Genomic DNA, 25,210 nt, shown 5'->3' with positions numbered 1-25,210 from the left:
ACATTGTACCCTGATCATAGTAGATTACATATAATTGTTTCTTCCTCCAACTTTGCCATGAGACAGACAAAAGGAATTAGAGGAACATGGAAGGGATCCTCTAGATGACCAAGAATGCTAGAAAGGTCAACTAAAGCTCTACCAGCTTAGAGTCAATAAATAGACTCTGTGGATAAACGAGAGATTCAAGAATCCCACTCATTTAAGTGAGATCTTCAAACATCAAGAAGCATGTGATTAAGGCAAACTGACAGAAAAGATTTACTTATCACATTTTGAGTTTACGCCAAGGCATATTTTCATCAAGTGGAAAGATTGAGAACAGTCTATGTTTCTTGAATTGATGTTTACTTTTATCTGTTTTTTTCTTCCTGCTCTCTAAATAGCACATATAATAGAAGTCATAAAATATATATGTACTTGTAATGCAATTACACTTTATTTCTATCACTAATAATATTTGAGGCACTGGTGTTTATTTTTTAAGAAAAATGAATTTGGGGCAGCTAGGTAGTGCCGTGGATAGAGCACCGGCCCTATAGTCAGGAGGACCTGAGTTCAAATCTGACCTCCGACACTTACCACAGCCTAGCTTTGTGACCCTGGGCAAGTCACTTAATCCCAATTGCCTCAGCCAAAAAAAAAGAAAAAAAAAGAAAAGAAAAAAGAAAGAAAAATGTACTCATTATTTACACACACAAAACAACCTTTTTGATTTTAAAATTAAGCTGTAATCACTGATTCTGAAGTTTCACATGAATTAATTATAAATAAAGACATGCTAGATCTCATTTGAAAAATGATATTCTCTCCATTAGCAATCACTTAGTGCACTCACCTTTTGCTAGATCTTCTTCTTCCTTTTTGGTAGCCACAGTACCAGGATCCTTGGCAACAAGAGCTGGGCTTGCTTTTGCTTGTTCTGCAGCCTAATCCAAAGAAACAAACAAAATGCTTCATAATTGTCCTAAAACATTATTTTATATACCAAATGCTCTGACAGGATTTTCCTATTTATCTTTAACAAAATGCAACCAAAAAAAAAGCAAACCAAGGATAATTGATATCCACATTGCAAGAAAATAGAGATCAAAGTTGGAGGCAACAAATTAGAAACAACTCTCCAAATTGGAAGAAATCTTTTTAACAGTTCACAAATGAGAAAAATTTGAACTAAAAGAGCCAACTAAAATTGGCTTTTGTACATTTCAGATGGAAAAGAGCTTTGCAGCTTACTTTTCACATTTTATAAAACTGAAAGAAATTTTAGATCTAAAAGAATTTTTTGGGCCCTTACAAATCTAAAGTCATTCTAATGTACTAGATACATAAAAATCATAGACCTAGCCTCTAAAGAGATCAAAGAAGGAAAAGCCCCATAAGCACACAAATAAATTTGTACTTTTTGTCATAACAAAGAAGTATAAACAAAGTGAGCCACCATCAACTACAGAATGGTGGAACAAACTGTGGCATGGGAATATAATATTATTATATAATTTTTATTTTCTTATTTTTTAAACCCAATATATGCATACTTATTTATATAATTATCTTGCTGCACAAGAAAAATCAAATCAAACAGAAAAAAAAAAGAGAAAGAAAATAAAATGCAAGCAAATAGCAATAAAAAGAGTGAAAATGCTATGTTGCGGTCCACACTAAGTTCCCACAGTCCTTTCTATGGTTGTAGATGGCTCTCTTCCTCAGATCATTGAAATTGGTCTGAATCAATTCATTGTTGAAGATAGCTACAACCATCAGAATTGCAATCTTGCCATGTACAATGATTTCCTGGTCCTGCTCACTTCACTCAGCCTCAGTTCATGTAAGTCTCGCCAGGCCTTTCTGAAATCATCCTGCTGGTCATTTTTTACAGAACAATAATATTCCATAACATTCATGTACCATAATTTATTCAGCCATTCTCCAATTGACGGCATCCATTCAATGTCCAGATCTTGCCATTACAAAAAGGGCTGCCACAAACATTTTAACACTTGTGGGTCCCTTTCCCTTCTTTAAGATCTCTTTGGGATATAAACCCAGTAGTAACACTGCTGGATCAAAGGGTATGCAGTTTGATAATTTTTTGAGCATAGTTCCAAATTGCTCTCCAGAATGGTTGGATTTGTTCACAATTCCACCAACAATGTATGTGTCCCAGTTTTCTTTCCCACATCCCCTCCAACATTCATCATTATCTTTTCCTGTTACCTTAGCCAATCTGAGAGATGTGTAGTGGCATCTCAGAATTGAAAGACATACCTTTTTGGACATGGTACCATGCGCACATTTTACTTAAGTTTTTTCTTTATTTTTTCTATCACAAGGATTTCCCCCACTTGTTTTTAATGTTTTGAAGGAGGAAAGGAAGACTTAGCAATAGTGATACAGGAAAATATGCAAAATGAAATAAAAACTCATGTGCAATCTTCTCTTTGTATTCTGCTATATATACAGAAATGATCAAGTTTGTGCAAAAATTTTTTTTCTAATTAAAGATAAAGAATATCAATAAGGAGAGTTTTATAAAGATCAAAAAACAAATGAGTTCATATCAGAAAGCTTCAAGCTCAGTAAATGGGAGGCATAGGCATCTAATAAAGGTTCTAGAGGCATCTAATAAAGGTTCTAGAAAACCTAGAAAGTCATTATGAGAGAAAATGAAGAGCTCAATGAAAGATTCCCAACCCCCCCTTTTACTTTAATAAATGATGGTTTCCAAAGTTTTTGTTCCACATATACCTTACAACAACAACAAAAAATTATGTTGTGAAACCCTAGTGATAAATTACCATACTACTCATAATATTTTGTAGTTGCTGTCAATACTCAACTTTCATAGGAGCAAAGTTTCTAAAATACAAAGTAAAAGTTAAAAACACAAATGTTGATATTCTGAACCTTTGGAAAATAGGGAGTTAGGTTCCCACAACGACCAAAAGCTTAAGCATTTGCTAGAGATTGCTGAAAATACACTTTTCTGCCGACATCTCTTTAGAACATTGAATTCTAATAATATACATTTTCCCTAATACAGTTACCATGAAATAACTGAAAAAAATACAGTACACAGAATTGGCAAAAGGCAATACTTATTAGTAATTCTCTAGAATTCTGTGTCCTTTTGTGCTAATATCTCAATTAAAAATAATTATTTCAGACAATACTATACTGGTAGGAAATTTCTCTACTGTGGCCACCTTTTGAAAACTAAGGTTTGTTAAGATTTTAGTCACTGTTGTTGGAAGACATTGAGATTGCTAATGCCGCCTCTGACATTACAATAGTAAACAAGACCAGGGAAGTATGCAGGGGTAGGACAGCCACTCCACAAACCTGCATACATCCCACTTTCTCATTTCTTTCTCTGCTACAAATAGTTGCAAATGTAAATCGTTGCCAATGTCAAAGTGAAAATGAGGTTACTGAAAAATCATGTGAATGACTGAAGTTGTGAAATTAAACATGAGAATAATGAGACTTCACTAATTACTACCAAAAACCCCATTAGAGAATTTTTACCTCAAAGCATTATTGAGAACTCCAAGGAATTTATGAATCATGAAAACCAGTGCTGTATAGTAATAAGCCCATACCTGGTATATTATTTCAATTAAAACTATAGCATGTTTTTAAATGCTATATGGATTAATATATAGAAATTACAATAATAAAACTAAAACTTTTCAGGATTTTGAAATTTATTTAGCCCTGAATAGATGTCTAGAGTAATACTTATTTTTTGAAGGAGGCAAATGATGGGAAATAGGGATTCTTGTAGGTTGATATTCTCAGGCAAATTACCTTTCAACTTACTTTCACATGTTAAGTTGTTAACTTTACTGTAAAGTGTGTTTTTGTTTTAACTACATAATTAAAAAGAAGCTTCCAAATAAAGGTTATTTATTATATTCAAAGAACATTTCTAATGCTTTTTCATATACCTGTGAGCCAATAGCTGGAAATGTAACTCCTTGCTCCTTAAGGTTTTTTATCATTGCAGATATTAGACTAAGTTGTGGATCATTCTTGAATTCATCTGTCCATTCTACCATAAGAGCTTTTAACTTTTCACAAACTTTTGGATGACCCTAAGAAAGAGAAGACATTTTAATGAAAAAACAAATGCTTTTCATCATAAAGGCAATAAAGAAAGCCATAGTATCTTTTGACCAACAAAGCAGACTGGGCATCAAAACCAAAATTCAAATCCAGTCTTGTATGACCTTAGGCAAGTCATTTAACACTTGTTTACCTAAGTTTCCTCATCAGTAAAACAGAGAGAAAAGAGTGTGGTGAGCTTTTTCTTCCCAATATAGCCCAGTTAGCTTAGAGGCCTATCTCTCTGCTTGGTTCCAAGAGCTCTCTCCAAATGTCTTTAAATCCAAAGGTCTGGTCCTTCAGCCTCTGCCTCTGCTGTCTTCAGCCTCCAGCCAGTTCCAGTCTTCATGTCATTCCGGTGAAATCTCGACTTGTAGCGTCTTCCTCTCTCCAGAACACTTCTGCCACCAGCCAGCCAAGTGGAAAATATTCTGCCTTGCCTCGGAGAGAGGGCTTCTGGCGTAACTCTACTGAAATCTGACCGAGAGCTTCTGTCTGTTTCTTTTATCCAAGAGGGAGGAATTGTGGGATACGAGAGAGAGGGATTATGGGTTTTCTCCCATAGTGCTCTCTGGCCCAACGAGCTTCAAGGGAGGTGTGAACTCATTGAACTTAGTTCTACTTAGTACCTTGTTTCAGGTTCTGCCCAAAACATCTTCTTGTAAGATTAGATCAACTCTAATTAGTTAGCAGTTAGTAAGGATTCCAACATCTCCCCCTTTCTTTTGTTTTAAAACATAGGGGGTTTCTGAAGGGGTACACATAAATCCATCAATATGGGCCAGAACTTTGTAAGAGATATACATGGTATACATAAATCCATCAATATGGGAGGCATTATACATAATTTACAAAAGCACACAGCAATATAACACAGGCTAGTGGTAATGTAACAAATAACATGAATCAACATGAAAATTTAACTACTGCAAAAGTCTCATCAACAATCTTTCATCTCAAGAAATCCAATGATTCTTGCAATTGCTTAAAATACATAAGCACATAGTAATATAACACAGGCTAGTAGTAATGTAACAACATAAATCGACCTGAAAATTTACAAATGTCCATAAGTCCTAGAAATAGTCCATAAGGAATCCATTGTCCATTAGTTCATGTGCCAGGAATCTAATAATTCCTGTAAGCTCTGAAGTACTGCAAAAGTCTCATCAACAAATTTTCATCTCAGGGAACCCAATGATTTCTGAAGATTTTAAGAATCCTTTTGACAGTCTCATTGTCAGCCATCTGATTCTTTCTTCATCTGTGGAAATATAAGCAGATCCTCTTCCCCAAGCAGTTAACCTATCTAATTCTCTTCTATTTACCACTTTTGGGCTTTCTCCTCATCATCTGGTAATTACATTGGAGCTGTTTGCATTGGATATTGTCTTGTTGTCTTAAAAGGCCTGTATTCTTCCCAACTGTAATCCTGATTGCTTTTCTGTTGGTTGATGACATCAGAATCCTGAATTTCTAAAGTCTCTCTGGGTGTAACCTCAGCTGCTATCATGCCCCACCTGTCCTTTGATTGATACTTTGGAGCTGGGCCTGCCTCTCATTCTTCTGGGTCAATATACATTTAGAGGCCCAATGAAAGCCTTGGTTACATTTTGGACATGGGGTTTTGGGTTTTCTCTCACCCTGTCTTCTCACTCTATCTCCATATCTACAATGAGCTCTCAAATGTCCAATTTTTCTGCACTGAAAACATCGACGAGTTTCTCTAGAATTCCTCTGCCAAGAAGGACCTTGTCTTTCCATGTTCATCATAGTCTGGGCATAATAAGCATTTGTGCCCACTGTGGCACAGCATCTTATGATTTCTTCTAAAGGAGCATTTTTGTCTAGCCCCCATATAATTCTCTTGCAAATCTCATTGGCATTTTCCTTAGCCAAATGTCTAGTCATTATTTCTGTTGCTGCATTGTCTCCAATGGTTCTTATTACAGCTGTTTGTAAACGTCCCACAAAATCTGCAAAAGGTTCGTTGGGACCTTGCTCTATTTTTGTGAAAGCATTATTTCCATCTTTCTGTCCAGGGAGAGAATTCCAGGCTTTTATTGCAGCCTTAGAAATTTGCTCATACACTGTTATGGGATAATAAATCTGTTCTGAACTCTCTGCATACTGACCTTCACCAGCTAGTTGGTCAAAAGTGATTTGTACAACAGCTCCTGTTTGCCTATTGCGTCCCAAATTAAAAGGAGTGTATTTTCTCTCTTTTTGACCTGAGGAGTTGAGCTCTTCAATCACAGGATATGCATTTATAAAATCAGATATACCTTCTCCTTCATTTTTTGCTTTAATTAATGCTTTTTCTAATCTTGTCAAATTCTGCTTTACAGGAGAAGTTGACTGTGTTTCTGTCTCCCTCCCTCCCCCTTGTTCCACCCATGAATGGTTAATTGCGGGGGGAGGGTCATGAGATGTGGAATCACTTAATTCCTCCTGCTGTGAAGTATCATACTCAGAATTGTAATTAACTCCATTCTCATCTGATTCGTCCTCCTTTTCACCTAGTAAAGTTGGCAATTCTTCCTCCTGTACTTTCCTTTTCATCATTCTATCACTTAAATAACTTCTTATAGCCAATTGTATTACATTATATGTATTAATTATTGAGTTAGGCCCATTTTTATGATAGAATTGACAAAGATCCTCTCCAACCAATTTCCATTCATCTAGATCTAATTCCTTATCAAGAGAGAAACAAGGACATATGTCCTTTACAGTTTGTAAAAATTCAGTGATTTGCTGTAAACTTATAATTAAACCTTGGCTTTTCATAATTTTGATAATGCTCTCTAAACATTTTCCTTGAACAGAAACAGGCTCTTTTCTAAATATCTGTCCCATCTTAGCTGAAATTCTACTTTAACTCTTTTAACAAAATTTCTTTGTTGTACTCACTCTAATTTCTGGGTTGAAGAGTCTTTTCCACTGGATCAGGATCAGAGGCTTTTCCACTTGAATCAGGATCGTAGCTTTTCCACTGAAATCCACTGAGGGGTCTGTTTGTCCCACGTTCAGGGCGCCAAAATGTTGTGAGCTTTTTCTTCTCAAAAAGCAGCCAGGTGATAAAAGTTCAGATCTTTTATTATCCCAATATAGCCCGGTTAGCTTAGAGGCCTATCTCTCTGCTTGGTTCCAAGAGCTCTCTCCAAATGTCTTTAAATCCAAAGGTCTGGTCCTTCAGCCTCTGCCTCTGCTGTCTTCAGCCTCCAGCCAGTTCCAGTCTTCATGTCATTCCGGTGAAATCTCGACTTGTAGCGTCTTCCTCTCTCCAGAACACTTCTGCCACCAGCCAGCCAAGTGGAAAATATTCTGCCTTGCCTCGGAGAGAGGGCTTCTGGCGTAACTCTACTGAAATCTGACCGAGAGCTTCTGTCTGTTTCTTTTATCCAAGAGGGAGGAATTGTGGGATACGAGAGAGAGGGATTATGGGTTTTCTCCCATAGTGCTCTCTGGCCCAACGAGCTTCAAGGGAGGTGTGAACTCATTGAACTTAGTTCTACTTAGTACCTTGTTTCAGGTTCTGCCCAAAACATCTTCTTGTAAGATTAGATCAACTCTAATTAGTTAGCAGTTAGTAAGGATTCCAACAAAAGAGTATCTAACTCCCAGGATTATAAAAATGAAATAATATTTGTAAAGCCCTTTGTAAAAGCTAAAAAAATATAAAATGTTAGCTACTATTATTATTATTATTTATGTCTATTAAGGAAAAAACAGATGACATATATGAAGGGAAAAAAAGCTGGAATTGCAACCAAACTACTAGTAGTTTAGTTACTACTAAAATGATGAAATGGATCTAAACTTTAAAACTATAATTGAAGAGAATTCTTTAACTCAGATTTAATCTTCTCCAGTCTTCCTATTGAAACAGCCATTACTAACATTCCTCCACTTCCCTCTAAACTACCTCTCAGCCCCTCAGACTTTATTCTACCACTTTACCTCTGGGACCTCTAGGGGCCTCCTTTGATGATTCTTCTCTCTGGGGCTCTAGGCTAGTCTTCCTTTGTCATTCTTCTTAATAAGTACCAAAATTCAAAAAAAAAAAAAAAAAAAAGAAGAAGAAGAAGAAGAAAGAAAAAGTTTTTTTCTAGATCTTTAGAGCAAGAGCGTGGGGTATTATGTGTAAAAGAAACTACCTCTCAATATAGCCTTCTATGATGATAATTACCAAATTTGCATCTCTAGTAACTTAAAGAATAGGTACACAAAGTTGTCCCATCACTAAAACTCAATTTAAATAAAATTTTTGAAGTTTCCCTCCTTACCCCATCCCCCCAAAATGGTATCCTTTTGAATCTTCTCTACGGCTATCAACTAAGGCAAATAGGTATAAATTTTGGTGCTCATACTTTCCTTTCTTGCTACATCTTTTTTTTTTTTCCTGTAGATTCTCCCCAGCAATTTTTTAAACGACTTTCATCTTGTTTCCATAGTTTCCATAGACAATCTTTCACTATCTCTGAACTAAATTACTTTAACAGCCCATTGGGTAGTGTCTCTGCCTTTATAAGCTCTGCAATTTAAGATATCCTGCTTCATTATTCTTCTTAAAATGCAATTTTCAAGACTCTACACTATTTAAGAACTTTTAAGATTATACTGTGTTGTTGTCATTGTTGTTCGGGCATTTCAGTTAAGTCCTCCTCTTTGGGACCCCATTTTCTTGGCAAAGATGTGCTTTGCCATTTCATTTTGCAGATGAGAAAATTGAGGCAAATAGGGTGAATTGACTTGCCCAGGATCACATACCTAGGAAGTGTCTGAAGCCAGATTAGAAATTGGGAAGATATTTTTTCCTGACTCCAGGCCCAGAACTCTATGCACTGCACCCACCTACTTCCTATTGTTTATTACATTATACCCAAATTCTTCACTCTTTTCTTTAAGACTATCTATTAATTAGTTCCAATTTTCCCTCATGATTCTCCAACAAGAGTCTCCCAACTCTCTCTCCCTTTCCCTTTGTCTGCCTCTGGCTGTGTATGTTTGTCAGTCTGTCTGTCTCTCTCTTTTTTTTACTCCCCCTCCCCACATACCATCAGCAGCAGCCTAGTATCCTTACCTTTTGTTATATGTATCTCAACTCTTTATTTATGTTGTTCTTGCCAATAAAGGTAAAATATTACATTTATAATTTCTAACAAACTCCATCTTATAGAACCTACTGATAGTCCCACTGATGAGGTTTGGCGCAGGGCAGAGAGTTGTGGGAATCCTCTCTGGTCAGCCCGCAGGTTACTTTGTAAAAGAATTTGCGAACCAGAATAGTTAGACTGCCAAAAATAGTTTATTGTTGGAACTGAGAAGACAGCCTTTGCTAGGAAGGCTGATTTCCTCAGAAGCAAGGTAAAGTTCCTTACAGAGAAATCCAGACAGAGAAGTGAAGAGGGGTGTGGTCCTGTTAGGAAATAGGTGAGAGAGATAAAGAGGGATTAAAGCTGAAAAGAGACTATCCTCTCAGTGGGCAGAGTCCTGAAGGCAGCTATACCAAGGAGAGAGAGGTTCCTTGGCATGGCATGTCCTGCTTTTGGCCCTCTGCAAGGAATGAGCCCCAAGTTGCCCCTTTTTATAATCTGAAACTTTAACTAGGGGCCAGGTGCAGTTTGAGTTGAAATCAGATCTAAATCTTTAAACTGAGTAGAAATATTCCATTTGAATGAGTATCCCTGGACTAATCTCCAATAGAGGTTTATAGAAATCTAGATCTCCAGCTCAGGCTAAGTAGAAATAGTCCTGGACTCAACTAGTCCCTCCCAGATAACAGAATGAAACCACTTTATCTTGATTCCCTGGGGCGGGTCTCTCAGGGGAGAGCTTCTCTGAGGGTTCAAGGAGTTTAATCAAGTGTTCCCCCCAAAGTCAGAGAGAGAGAGAGACAGTTTCGGTATTCTCCATATCACCACTACTCCTATCCACAATGTCAATTCAAGGATCCCTTTAAAAACTAACGCACAAAACCCCCATCATCCAAAGTTTCATGTAGTGAGATGATAAATATCATTCAGCTTTTTTACTTATAGTTACTACATTAGAAAAAATAATGTGCTCTGTACTGAGGATTTGATGTGAGTGAACTCTGTATGACCTGAGTTATCTCTGTAAAAATCTTGTGAAATCACAAAAACCATGTCCCCTTTAATCTGCAAAAACCCAGACTCCAAATAGTTTCATATCCTCTCAAGAGAGAGATAAGCAATATCATTCAAGGGCAAATCAAACTCCTATTGATCTTCCCAGATGTCATAGTGTCAGAAAAGACTTCACATTCAATTGAGAGATCCTGGTCTAATCAGCTCAGGCTGCCCCAATCCCCTGCCAAGAGCTGCTCATAAATTAGATTTCCTTTTACTTACTTCTTTGTAGAATGTCCAAAGTAGGACCCTGCCCACTGAGAAGATATTCTCTTCTCAGAGCCAGCCTCCATTTCCCTAATAGAACTTTGCCACTAAAGAATTCAGTCTCTTAGCAAAACTGACTTCCTATCCAACAATAAACTTCCATTTTTGCCATCTAAAACTCTTTGGGTTTATGAATTCTTTCACAAAGAACCTGTGTTGACCAAAAGGGGATTTCCACAATACTCTGCACTGCCAGATTCACAATCTATAATATATAGAGTAAGGTAAACATTTGCTAGCTACTTGGAATATGGATAGATATTGTTTAAGATAAAAATTTCTTTGTTAAGATATGAGAATTGTATAAAGTTAATATTATTTGATTATACCAAAAAAAAAAAAAAAAAAAAAAAAAGGAATTCTCCATGCTTTCTCAATAAATTGGAGGAACAATGGAAACAAAAGAGTTAGTTAGAAAGATCATACTAACAGTTAGAAAAGCAACAAGTTCGGGGCTAAGATTTATAATACTCTGCTTCTTCAGCAAAATGAAATAACTACTTTTTTGGTGATTAGATAAGTAATCTAAAAGTTCTGTAATTTTTTTTTAACTCAGCATAAATAAAACACACACATGAAAAATAAGGACAGAAAAGAACTTTCTTTACTGAAATAAGTACTTACCTTATTTAATACATTGCTGACTTCACTAGCAAAATCTCTTGAACATACTTCTAAATGAAAAATTTTGCCACAATTCGATACACATGCTCCTAGAAGCTAATGCAGAAAAAAAATCAATAAGCTTAAAAAGGCTTAGTTTTAGTTAGCAAATCTGTAACATAGCTTTGAAAGAAAATACTTACAGTCAGTGCTTGCATTGCTACATGAGGATCTTTATGATTCACTCTCTTCATAATAGACCGAAGACAGTCTTTAGGCCTAAAAATTGAGAAAAGGGGCACTCAGTCACCCTCCTTTGCTTTTTCTTTCTTACTTAAAGTAACTTGTCATACAAAAAGCTAGTATTTGATATAACTGAGATACTTAATTTTAAACTTTTCTAAAAATTCCCTTTAAAATATTTTAACAAAACCATCAGACCACTTAACTAACAAGAGAGATAAGCTGAATGTTTTCAGGCTTTATGGCAAATTATTACTTAACAGATATCACCTTAAGATGTGACATAATTAATCAAGCAATCAATTCAGTTTTGAATTTTGTAGAGTATACCCTCTTATTTTGGAGAGAAATTATGCATTATCCCTCCATTTAGTTATTGCTTGGGTTTCATCTGGTTTCATTTAAAGTAAGAATGCCAATATATACAAGATTCATGTTCTCTCCAGCAGTACATTAGTACACACTGTTCACTTGACAAAGATTTCACATTTAAATTGCCAATAGTTTATAAAATGTTTACAAATTATGCAATTCTTAGATCAAACCTCACTGCCTCCCCTATCTTTTTTTTTAAACACTAATTTATTCTTTCATGTTACTATATGGGGACAAGTAGATGGCACAGTGTATAGAACACAAGCCAAGAGAACCTGAGTTCAAATTTGGCCTCAGACACTTAATATTTACTAGCTGTGTGATCATGGGCAAATCACATAACCCCAATTGCCTTGCCAAAATAAAACAGAAACAAACAAAACAAAAAAACCTATGGCTTAAAAACATAGTATATATCACAATTTCCAAAACGCCAATGGACATCATTGAAGTAAGCACTCCCTTCTAATTCTGCTGACTAAACCAACCACTCATATATGTCCAGTAAGTTCAATGAAGGGAGTCCATGCAATATTCTAGAGGCCTTTCTCAAATTTATTTTGCCATTTTGAGGCTATCGATGTAAAACATGAATTGCCCATTAGTAATCCTTTGTACTCCATTACCATCACCTTTTCTTCTTAGGAGAAGACCTACATCCAAATAAGATCCTAAAGTCAAATTTAATTCTCCACTGAATCTTAAGATGAGCAATAATCTGTTTTCTTCAGCAGATTGTTTCCTCAATCTTCTCCCTGCAAATCTTCAACCTCTCCCGAACAAACTGCTTCTTTCCAATGCCTTTCAAGTATATCCACTCATCCTTAGTAATCCAAGTAACACTCATTCTTAAAAAAAAAAAAAAAATTTCCTACATCCCTATTATCTCCTCAAAATAGCCTTCATTCAGTATCTCCTCTTTCTGAGGAGAAATTTACTTTTCAACCCTTAACTCCTGTTTTCTAAAATTAGAAATAATCTTTTAATGGCAAATGGCAAAAAAAAAAAAAAAAAAGATTTTTTCTCAGCATTAATTCTTCTTGGCCCATGCTGCTCCATTTGACACTGCCAACCACATTTTCTCCTCCAGGGTACTCCTTCCCCTCTGGGTTTTTATGACTCTAATTCCTTCTGCTCAGTCCCCTAACTACCTAATCAACCTTTCTCTTCTTTTTCTTTCCACCTCTTGTTTCTTCTCCTGTCTTTCTTTGCTTTCTCCTCAGCTTCTATGCATTTAAAAATAGACGACTTCCAGATCTGTATTTTCAGCTGCTATGAATTTCACTTTAAAATCACTAACAGCCTAGTGGACACTTCAAACTGCAAGTCATGGAGATATCTCAAATTCACCATATCTAAAAATGACCTCATTATTTTCCCCCTCAACTCTCCTCTCTTCTAAACTTCCCTTTTTCTTAAAAGCAACCAACACTTCTTTGGGGGGTTCAAATTCAGAATCTCTGCAACATCTTCAACTCTTCCCTCACGGCATATATGTAAATCAGTTTGTTAAATCTTGCCATCTCTACTTTTAAAATTTCTCTGACATTTGACCTCTTCTCTGTTTACACAGCAACTACCTTTATTTCAGTTCTTCATCACTTTTCATCAAGATTATTGAAATAGCATCACTAGTCTCTCTGTCAACACTTCACTTTAGATCACTCTATCTATTGATAAATAATGTGAGGTTCTACCAAAGCAGGTATTCTTAAAGAGATAATTGTGAATTTGTTTTTAAAATAGCATTTTGATAACTACATTTATAATCAGTCTGGGAATCATCTTCATAAAACTGTCAACATAGCCCATAACAAACAAAAAAAGTTTAGGAATCCCTGTATCAGAGTTAGTCTCATTAAAATGTTTGATATTTTGTAAAACGCAGCAATTTATCAAATACAATAGAAAATACTGGTACCCAATTTAAAACTAAAACTACATTCCTCTCCTTTCCATTAAGAATCACATATCATAAGTCACAATAATGTTTTAGGTAACATACTTTTGGTGTTGAGGGTGCAGTTTAGTTAGTTATTTATTAGGAGGTATCTATCATATCTATATCTATATCTACATATTTTTTAAAGACATGAATAAAGAAATTGGAATGGATGATCTCCGAAGTCTCTTTCAGTTCTAAATCCATGAGCCTAAAACAAAATTGTAAAACCTTAATGACTTGAATAAAACTCTCGAATGGCTGCTGCATGAATCAAATGAGATAATCAATAAAAAAGTGTATTGGTTGCACTGGTCCTAGAAAAGAAAAACTTGGAAAAATGTGAAGAAAAAAAAAAAAAAAAGGAGGGGGAAGAGGGAATAAGTGGTAAGAATTAAAAGAATGGGACAATTAGGAGGCATAGGGGATAGAACTTTGGCCCTGGAATTAGGAGGACCTGAGTTCAAATCCAGTCTCAGACACTATCTAGCTGTGTGACTTTGGGCAAGTCCCTTACAATTATTATATAATTACTTTCAATCCAGAGAGATGGGTAAAATATCATAGCACTGCATAAGCAAATCTAATTGAAGGAGGTAGAAGAGGGAACAAAAAAACAAATATTGTTTCCATCTCCTTAAAAAAGTCAATGACCTTATTGAAAATTAAGAAAGTCAATTTTGAAACTATCTACAAGACTAACCTGGTTTAAAATTAGTATGTAAAAAATATTTTATTGTGTACATCACACTTAAGTTGCAATACAGATGTAACTGAAGTCTATAATTATTAAAAACTTATTCAAGTAACTTGGTAACAATCACTATGATTTTTTATTTTTCATTTAAATTATCTATTTTCCACACACAGAAAAAAAATTTTTTAAGATGCAGAATTTGTGGTCCCATCCAAATTGTCATAACTGTTAAGATCATTTTTATTATCTTGCTTCAGGAGAAAATAAAACTCTCCTTCCTCTTTGTAAAAAAATTTAAAAAGCCTATGCATTTGAAATGTTGCATACCCTTTCAGATTACAGCTCTCAGTAGAACTTATTAAATTATTTTTCTTTGAGGGAAAATTAGGAAATGAATTAAGTAAAAAGTTATTAACAAAATTAATAATTGTATGCATACAAATTATAAAATTTTTAAATGTTCATTTCAAAGATCGATTTATACACAATTAGATATTAAAATATGAATCAAGAAAAAGAATAAATTTGAATTGACCAAACTCAACAGAAAAATTTCTTAAAAACTTGTACCTTGTGGTTATTACTTATTAATTATGTCTTAGTCAATTTATTAGTCAATGATTTAACTTTGGTTTATCAAAGTGATTGCATAAAAATAAATTAGCCTTTGACATTGGAACCCAATGATTTTCTTCCTAATACTCACAGGTACCTATCAAATTAGAATGCTCCAAAATGTAAGAATGAAAACATTCTATTTCTCAGCATGGAATACTGAAAAATGTAAATTTAATTTTTAAGAATATGTATGTATGTGTTCATATATGTGTGTATGTACATAGACTTACACACAGTTTAAATATTCTTTTTAAATAGTGTATAAAAACTACTGGTATTTTTACTTGCCAAAACACCAATTCTCAATTATGCAGAAACAGATTAATTGATTTATCCCAGAACCTCATCCTATTTCTTCTTTTAGGCATGCATTTTTACTATTCCATGGTTTTTCTCACTTATTCTTCACAAGAAAGTGAACAGTTTAGAAGAATAATTGAACCTATAGTTGGGTAAAGTCATTCTAACCTCATAAGCCAATTTGGGGAAACCATCTAGTTATATGGGGGAGTCAATATTACAAATGAGAAAAAAATCAGTATGATTATACTTCAATAGATAACTCATTGATAAGGGCTCCCTCTCCAACAGAAAGTCCAAACCTTTCATTTAACAGATGAAGAAACTGAAAAGTTGACAAGTTAAGCAATTTGCCCTGAATCACTCTAATAGTAAGCAATACATTAGGTATTTAAACCCAGGTTCCCAGGTCTTTTGATGCCAAATCAGTTATTTTTCCACAAGACCCCATGGGATCTCATAAGTCTGACTTTATTAAAATTAAATTAGTATTATCTGTAATATTATTATAATATTATATTATATATATATATATATAATAAAATATTATTATCTGTAATGATTCAAGGATATCTAAGAACTTGTTATATTCAAAACTGCTGCACCGATGAGCATGTCATAATGGAGAGAACGTTGGCCCAAGATTAAGAAAACCTAATTAACCTCTTCACCCTGACACTCACTAGCTTCCAGGGAAAGTCACCTAACTTCTCTATTGTTGAGGCATCTCATTTGTAAAAAATGAGAATAAAACTTTGCTACTTATCAGTTTGATGCACAGGAAAGAATACTGGCTCTGGAATCAGAGCACTTCACTTAAATGTCTACTTCACTTAAATGTCTTACTACCTTGGGACATTGAGCAATAATTTACCTCGATGGCCCTAAGAATCTTCATCTGAAAAATGAATGCATAAACAAGATGGCCTCTTTAAATTCCCCATCAATTCTAAATCTGGGATGCTTTACTAATCTCACAGGATTATTATTTGTGAGGAAAGTGCTTTGTAAATCTTAAAGAATTATATAAGTCAATATTCATACAGAAAGGAATAAATTAAGGGAAGCATTATCCATTTCTCATACCTCCTACATTTAATCTATATGTTTTCAATTTATTAAATTCTATTTAATGAAATTTAAGTTGTTCAAAGACTACTTTTAATTTTGATAGTCTTAAAAAGAATAATCAGTGGACACAATTTTCAAAAATTTTTAGTATTGATTTCATATATCAACTATGACTGTATCCTGAATTAAAATTAACTTCAGCTCAATTTCCTCAGCTACTAACTAATCTCTTTACCTTACCTTACTCCTATAGTGTGTGCCATCAGCTTCAAAGATGCAAAGCTTTAAAGAAGGCCTCTTCTCTTCCTAGTTCTCTATCCTGGTCCAACCCTCTTCCCTCAATCCTATCTTTCAAACCATGGTGGTGATGAGTTAAATCTCTCTTCTAATTCTTACTTGAAAGGTAGTGAAAATTTGCCTTTAGTCACCTTTGATCCTGGGATAAAAAGCAAAAATAGAAACATATCACTAATTTTCTAGCCCTAACAAGTTGACACCATTAAAAAAAAAAAAAAAAAAAAAAAGGAAAGCAGCAGAGCAATTCTATAGTAGAGGGGAAACAACATTTGGTAGGATTAATGGCAGCTTTCTCTTGAAAGACCACAGTTTATTGAGAAAATTAATCGTTCACTAAGTTTCCTCTCAATGGCATCCAGAAAGAAGTACACAAATGGAGTGTTAGATATGGAAATCAACCAATCAAAATTTCTGCCAGTATAAACTCCGTATTGCTAGTATAAATAAACATGTATAACAATAGCACAACTCAAAGTCAGTCTAAGTGATGTAGGGCACTTAATATTTTCTACAAATTATGGTGCTGCTAAAAAAAAATTAATAGCAATTTTTAAAATGATCATGACAGTTTATATCATGTATTGACATTTTTTAAAAATACAATAATACTAATATGTTTAAATTTTCAAATTAATACTTTTGCATCTGTAATTAGATTTGCTCTATATGTATACTCAAGTAAAGTACTGGAATTTGAAATCAGAGAGCCCTGGGTTCTAATTCTGACTTAGCTCCTGCAGGAGGGCTCTATGACCTTGGTGAGGAATTGGAAATAGCAGTTGCCTCCCAAGAAGGGTGATAAATAACAGCATCTTCCTCATAAATTTTGAAGATTAAAATGAAAAATACTCTGCAAACCTTAGTTGCATAAAAGGTGAGTTGTTTCTATTATTATTTAGAAAACATTGTGCTTTCATTTTACCTAGCAGCAACTCCACAAAACTTAAGAATTTTACTTATACTTATGAGTAACTACAGTCATTTGTGGTAAGCATTTACTAAAAACAAAATAGCACAAATGTGGTGTTTTTCTTCTTTAAAATAATAATGGTTCTCTCTGGGAGCAAGTTTCTTGGGGAGGTTTTCTAGAGGCAGCCTTAGTTTCAGTTAAAAGTAATAATCACCCAAATGCAGCCAGGTGTTAAAAGTTCAGCTCTTTTATTGTTTCCTCCAAAATAGCCTGGTTAGTTTTTCTTAGAGGCCTATCTTTCTCCTTGGTTCTAAGAGCTCTTGAAGCTTTGTCCTTTGCTTCTGCCTCTGCTTTCTTCATCCTCTAGCCAGTACCAATGTAAAAGTTGTAATGAATCTTTCTTGCCTCGGAGAGAGGGCTTCTGGCTGAACTCACTTGACACAGCCCTCTCAATCTAATTCAGCTGAAGTCCACAAGAGAGCCTCTATCTGCTTTTTATATATGATCTCCTCTGAGAGAGTGGGATTATGGGTTTCTCCAAGAGTGCTCTCTGGCCCTAAGAGTTTCAAGGGAGGTGTGAATTCAGATATCTCATACTAAACCCTGAAATCTCCCAAACGTGTGAACTCCAATGAATACTTAAATACTTCTTGCTTATATGAGCTCTCTAAAGGTGTGAACAAAAGCATTGTATCAATTCCATTGAGTTAACATTAGGATTCTAACATCTCCCTTGAGTTATCACCTTGTTTCAAGTTGAGTTAACACTAGGATTCCAACACACAAATCTCAGTCAAATTGCATTTAGATATTAATGTTAGCTTTCTCAACACTTTGCATATAATAATAGTTATATGATTTATATATATATATATATAATGATAATTGATATCCCTATCTATGTATGTTAATCATAAATATTATCATTTGATGGGTATCAGTAATTGTATAAATGAATTAAGCAGAAGAAAATTAATCTTTGGTTAGTTATATGTTAGCTTATGTTATAAAATGTATGAATGATTAATCCACCATGTGTGATTTATCAGCTAGATTTATATTAGTCAACTCCCAGTAATGTGCTATAATAAGGTTCATTTATTGGTGCAATAGCCCTCACCCTGATGAATCACTACCATCTATTCCTTATGCTTTAAACCCACAACTTCCTTGGATTTTTGCACATTATTTATCAAACACCAAGATCTTAGGACTTATGAAAGGCCCTAAGATTTTGTTGAAAGGATCCTCTGACTTTTGGAAAGTCTTTGCTGAGATAACCTGGAGTTGATGATAGGTGGAAGGTATCATAACTTGTGAAAGGCCTGTTGACAAAGTGGTTATAATTGATGGACATTTCCCTTAGAGGACCATAAGATTTCCGCACTTCTAATCAACCAATCAGTGAACTATATAATGCCTCCTTTTATACTAAAAATAAAAGGTTCTCCCAAATGTACAAAAGTTGCTAGCACTCAAGTGCAGGGGTCCCTCAAAATGAGGAAGTTCTTAGATGCAATTAATTAGAGTATCCCTAATAAACCGAATATACTCAGAGGTCTAAGTGACTTGTTACAGATTGGAATTCTGTGGCCCACACACAGCAATTTTTAAAGTTTCAAAATATTTTACAATTACTATCTTATTGAACTATTCTCTGAATACCATTATTATCACCATTTTATAGCTGAAGAAACTAAGACAGCAAAGCTGTAATGACTTGCCCAGGAGTATCTGAGCCCAGAGAGGAACTCAAACAGCCCATGACTGCAGGCTGCCCAATGTTTCACGAGCTGTCAGTTTGTCAAAGAATTCCTTAAGGAACAAGATAAGAGCTAGTATTATATAGTGCTTTAATGTTTACAAAACTTCACAAAGATCTCATTTTATCAATATTTTCAAAAAGAAATTCCCAAATACTACATATCTCACAAGGACTTTCCAAAGGTTTCACTGTTCTGATTCTTGTGTTTTTTTTTTTATCAAGTTCTGATAAGCGCTTATTCCCTTCTGAAAAGAATGTATGCTTCTTTGGAGAAGGGAATTTCATTTGTATCTGTACATCCCCATCACTTAGCATAGTGCTGGCACATAGGAGGAACTTAATTAATACTTCTTGATTGACTCAAACTTCTTAAAACTTTAAATTTATTTCATTGGTACTAAAGTTGATTCCATAAAATGGACAGTTTGTCTTCTTGTTAAAGAAGAAATACTTATCTACAATGCAGAGGAAACTTCACATTACTGTGTGCAACAGTTTTCTGTTTGGGATTCAAGATCTATGAGCCAATGAAAGGATAGTATTACTGAAAGTAGCAAAGAAGAAAACTTTGTATTAAAAGGCCCAGATATCAAGCAAGGTTCAGATTAGTACGAATAATGGATCCCCTAAAATTATTCACATTTGCATAACATACTTCCACTGGGCTAGAACCAATTACCTACCATATTTCATATAAGTATAATTTCAAGTAAAGCAAAATTGAATGCATGTGACCACTTTAGAAAACCTAACAATAATATTAATCAGGGCCCAGCTGTAATAACAACATCATAAATTTTACAAAGCTATATATAGTCTTATATATAGCTATATAAAGACTTTTCTTGACTCAAGACATCATCTTACAAAAAGGACTGCTTTTAATTTTATTCTTAAATTTCACAGGAGTACTTTTTATGGAATATAAACTGTAAATTCCATGTTAAACCATTCCAATTCGATTTATGGTCCTACTACTGTTTATATCTATTACTTCAGCAAAACAACCTCTCCAAAATGAGGACAACTATTTCTTTCTTTCCTCCTAGTAATAGGTTAAAAATTATAACAATTAGCAATTAATCTCAGTTCATAAAAACATAAATAAATCATTGTATTTTAGGAAAAATGAATACATATAACAGGAAATAAAGTATTCCTGAATAAGTCAACTTCAGAAATGAAGTTGAAATGAAAAAGTCTAAAAGGCATGCAATGTAGTATTTTACAAACAATAACTTGCCAAACTGTGCTGCAAGGTGCTAAAAACAAAAAGAATTTATGTATTCTCGAAACTATATTCAAATACTATTCTAAAAATATACATTTTTAAAGACACACATTTTAAAGATGTATGTTTCAAATTAGTAATTAACATGGGCTTTAAAATGGAGGGGGATGAGAAAGAATAGAACTTTTAAAAACTGGTTGTTGATTTTCAGATGATGAAATTGAAACTATTACCACTCACATGAAAGAGTGTTCCAAATCACTATTGATCAGAGAAATGCAAATTAAGACAACTCTGAGATATCACTACACACCTGTCAGATTGGCTAAGATGACAGGAAAAAATAATGATGAATGTTGGAGGGGATGCGGGAAAACGGGGACACTGATACATTGTTGGTGGAGTTGTGAACGAATCCAACCATTCTGGAGAGCAATCTGGAATTATGCCCAAAAAGTTATCAAACTGTGCATACCCTTTGATCCAGCAGTGTTTCTATTGGGTTTATACCCCAAAGAGATACTAAAAAAGGGAAAGGGACCTGTCTGTATGTGCCAAAATGTTTGTGGCAGCCCTGTTTGTAGTGGCCAGAAACTGGAAAATGAATGGATGCCCATCAATTGGAGAATGGCTGGGTAAATTGTGGTATATGAATGTTATGGAATATTATTGCTCTGTAAGGAATGACCAGCAGGATGAATACAGAGAGGCTTGGAGAGACCTACATGGACTGATGCTAAGTGAGATGAGCAGAACCAGGAGATCATTATACACTTCGACAACGATATGGTAGGAGGATGTATTCTGATGAAAGTGGATTTCTATGACAAAGAGACCTAACTGAGTTTCAATGGATAAATGATGGACAGAAACAGCTACACCCAAAGAAGGAACACTGGGAAACGAATGTGAACTATTTGCATTTTTGATTTTCTTCCCGAGTTATTTTTACCTTCTGAATCCAATTCTCCCTGTGCAACAGGAGAACTGTTCGGTTCTGCAAATATGTATTGTATCTAGGATATACTGCAACATATTTAACATATATAGGACTGCTTGCCATCTTGGGGGGGGGGGTGGAGGGAGGGAGGGGAAAAAACGAAACAGAAGCGAGTGCAAGGGATAATGTTGTAAAAAATTACCCTGGCATGGATTCTGTCAATACAAAGTTATTATTAACTAAAATAAAATTTAAATTAAAAAAAAAACACTGGTTGTTGATATAAATGCTCCAAGAATACTGAGAACTTATTTTAAATATATTATAAATGACTTTCAAATGTTCAGATCCATTGACTGGAGCTTCAAGCAGCAACAAAGAAATACAGAAAAGAAAGTCTATAATGAAATCCTGATTTACACCAATGTTCTAAATGCAAATGTAACTGAACATATGCCATATGCTATATTCAGTATCTGAAATAAAAAGGCATGAAATATTTTAAGTTACTTTCAATGAAGTTCAATGCTATTGTACTATTTAATGTTGAACTTTTATACTCAAGAAATCTATAAATTATGAATAAATTTAGACAAATACACATCAAAATATAGAGGACAAGTTCATGATCCAGAGAGAATTCATTGGAAGAAGGGATTAACAAAATTTCTTAACTAAAAAAAAAAGAAAAAAAGAAATTTGAGTATTTAATATACAAGATATCTAATAATGGCTCCTAGATCCTTAAATTTAAGTTCATGGACCACAGAAGGATGAAAGTTTATTTTAATCATGGAAAACATTACAATTTAGCTAATTGTGAGAAAGTACCATAAACCCTGATAATGGGAGAGAGAAATCTCAATTTTATGCCACATCAAATTTTCAATCACTGTTCAAACAAACTAGTATTTTAGATAAGGTAGATTGGTATAATGAAAAGAACACTTAGGAATTCTAGATTTTTTAAAAAGCAATTTGGTATAGTGGTCAAGTTTCTGGACTTAAAATAAGAAAGAACCACTTGGTATTCCATCTTAGACCATTTGCTATTTCATGCAAATCATTTAACTTCTTTAAGTGGAAGTTTCCTAATCTGTAAGGAGATAAAGTAGCTGCAGCACAGGGTGTTTATAAGGACTACACAAGATACAGAGTTTGTAAAACAAAAAATATGCCAAAAAAAAAAAAAGCCAATATAAATATTAGGTATTGTCAGAAGAAATTCAGTTTTTTCAATTGTGTCCAGATGTTCACAACCCAATTTGTAATTTTCTTGACAGAAACACTAGAGTGGCTTGCCATTTACTTTTCCAGTTCCTCTTACAGATGAGAAGCCTGAGGCAAATAGGGTTAAATAATTTGCTCGGGGTCACACAACTAATAAATGTTTGAAACAAGATTTGACTTAAGGAAGATGATTATTCCTGTATCCAGGCCTCATATTCTTAAAAAAAAGTAGGTGCCCATGTGTTCCACTACATATCTATATTTTAAATAGTTTTCCAATCCACATAGCTTGAAGATCATGAGCAGTCAATAAGACAACATCAGCTCCTATATTATTTTGGAATCTGGATTTGTAAATATGGCCGTCTATCTGTCAATGCATGACAGATGTGTTTTATCTGATGTATTTTAGCCAACTCTTACTAAAGATCATATCCTACTAAAAACAGTACAAATGACATAAGATTAAAAGGGAATGGGGGCTAGATATACAAGAGGTATGGACAGTCCATGTGTTGTATGAGTATATACAAAATATATATTTATTATTTTGTATGAGTATATACAAAATACATTATTTATTATTTTGTATGAGTATATACAAAATAATAAACTAAAAGAAGGGCCTTTAGTCAACTGGATGGATCCTACATATTGGATTTATTAAAAAAGAGACAAAAATCACACAGTAGGAGTTATCACCTACAAAAGTGGAAAAGAAGAGGAGGAAGAAGAAGAGGAGGAGAGAAAGAATGAAGCAAGAAAAATAAGATAAAGATCAAGCAAGCACATGTACAAAGACCTAGGGACACAAATAGAAAGGAGACTTACTCTGCTTTCAAGGAGATCATATTCTGATGCAAAAGAAAAATCATATAGGAAAGTTGGACTGTAAGTCAAATGAAAAGTTCCATGTTCCTTATGGCACAGAGGCAAAACAAAAGTAAGAAATGCATTTTGTTTAATGTCATTTTCAATGATAAAATCATGGCACCTTCTGATACTAAAACATTTGAAAACACCAATGGCTTTTTTGTCAAGAACTTTCTTTTCTGAATAGTCAATAGCTAATAGTTGTAGCATCTGCAAAAATCTGTAGCATCCAGAAAACATTTCTACAGGTTTGGTACCTTAGATGATTATAAGGCCTGTGTTGGAAACAGTAATCTGGAGATGCTGTTGCTTCTAGGACTCAGGTTTACTTCCTATACAAATGGTTAGTAATTGAGATTTGTGGTAAGAAAGAAGATGCTGCACCTCTTCTCCAAAATAACTATTCCCATCCCCCATAATGATGGAGCCCAGTCCAGAAGCTATTTTGGTAGTTCAGAGGGCATTGCTATTCCCAAGGTTCTTCAGTGTATGATCTCTACTGAGATGTGACTGGCTCCCTCAGGGTACCATGACACTAACTAAACTAGCTTACCTGTCCTGGTAGGATGATATCTGTATCAATGAGATCACAGCTTCATTCAATCATTAAAGTATATTAGCACACATTAAATTTGTTATTGTCACTTTAAAGTTTTCTTGAGTTCTACAATTCAATTTAACAAATAATAATTTTTAAGCTTTCATGTGACTTAGCTGCCTGCAGTTTTGAGAACTTTTACCATATGCTGTAATTACAGATAAAAAAAAAAAAAATCACACAAGTATTTTAAGCCTCCCCTCTCAGGGGAAAAAAACCCAACAACAATCAGCTAAAACCTAGTTGCTTCAAATATTAAAAGTTTTAAAAGTTAAATTAAGACAAATTACACATGTGCATATCCTTTAATCCAGCAATACCACTACTGGGTCTTTATTCTAAAGAGATCATAAAAGGAAAAGGACCCATATGCAACAAAAATATTTGTAGCAGCCTTTGTGTAGTGGCAGGGAACTGGAAATTAAAAGAATGCCCATCAGTTGGCATATGAACACAAAAGGCAAATAGTGAGCCCCTAAATGCCAGAATTTCACAGGACCTGACCATGTCCATCCAGCATGGGAAGTCAGTCAGTACTGACCTTGCACAGCCACTGCAGCTTGTAGAGGAAACTTGGACAATCTCTTTCCCTAAAAGCAGACCTCAACTTAAAAAAGAAAGAAAAGAGCAAAAAAGTAAAAAGAACACTGACCATAGATAGCTTTTATGGTGAAAGAAAAGAACAGATTTCAAACCCTGAGGTCACTAAAAGCAGATCATCTCCAGAGGAAGCCCCAAAGGGTGATATAAAAATGAATGCTGAAAACTACATTTACATGTAACCGGAAAAAAAAAATACTACTAAAAAGTTAAAAAACAAACAAAAAGGTATCTCCCTTTCCATCATTTTTCAAATGATATTCCATCAGAGAGCATGCTGTTTCACAATACTCAGATTATTTAGATCAAATTAAGCAGAAAGACATATGCTCATCACAAAGTGTTCATTGCTAGAGTGGAGTATGCCCAAGTATAGAGTCCAAAAAAA

General features: G+C 34.4%; 1 protein-coding gene across 1 annotated transcript in view; it reads right to left on the bottom strand.

Annotated features, from left to right (window-relative positions):
- The window catches only part of STAM (signal transducing adaptor molecule), a 78,196-nt gene that overhangs the window by 18,892 nt on the left and 34,094 nt on the right, over positions 1-25,210 (bottom strand). Inside the window, exons 3-6 of the mRNA XM_052000200.1 lie at positions 11,336-11,411; positions 11,154-11,249; positions 3,951-4,097; positions 839-929 (exon numbers count right to left, since the gene is read on the bottom strand). Coding sequence (XP_051856160.1) covers positions 839-929; positions 3,951-4,097; positions 11,154-11,249; positions 11,336-11,411 — 410 coding nt within the window. The remainder of the gene's footprint in view (positions 1-838; positions 930-3,950; positions 4,098-11,153; positions 11,250-11,335; positions 11,412-25,210) is intronic.

The sequence above is a fragment of the Antechinus flavipes genome, chromosome 5 (genome assembly GCF_016432865.1).
Source record: "Antechinus flavipes isolate AdamAnt ecotype Samford, QLD, Australia chromosome 5, AdamAnt_v2, whole genome shotgun sequence".
Taxonomy (NCBI): Eukaryota; Metazoa; Chordata; class Mammalia; order Dasyuromorphia; family Dasyuridae; genus Antechinus; species Antechinus flavipes.
Note: the sequence above shows the minus strand (reverse complement) of the source record. Positions and strands in the feature narration are given on the sequence as shown.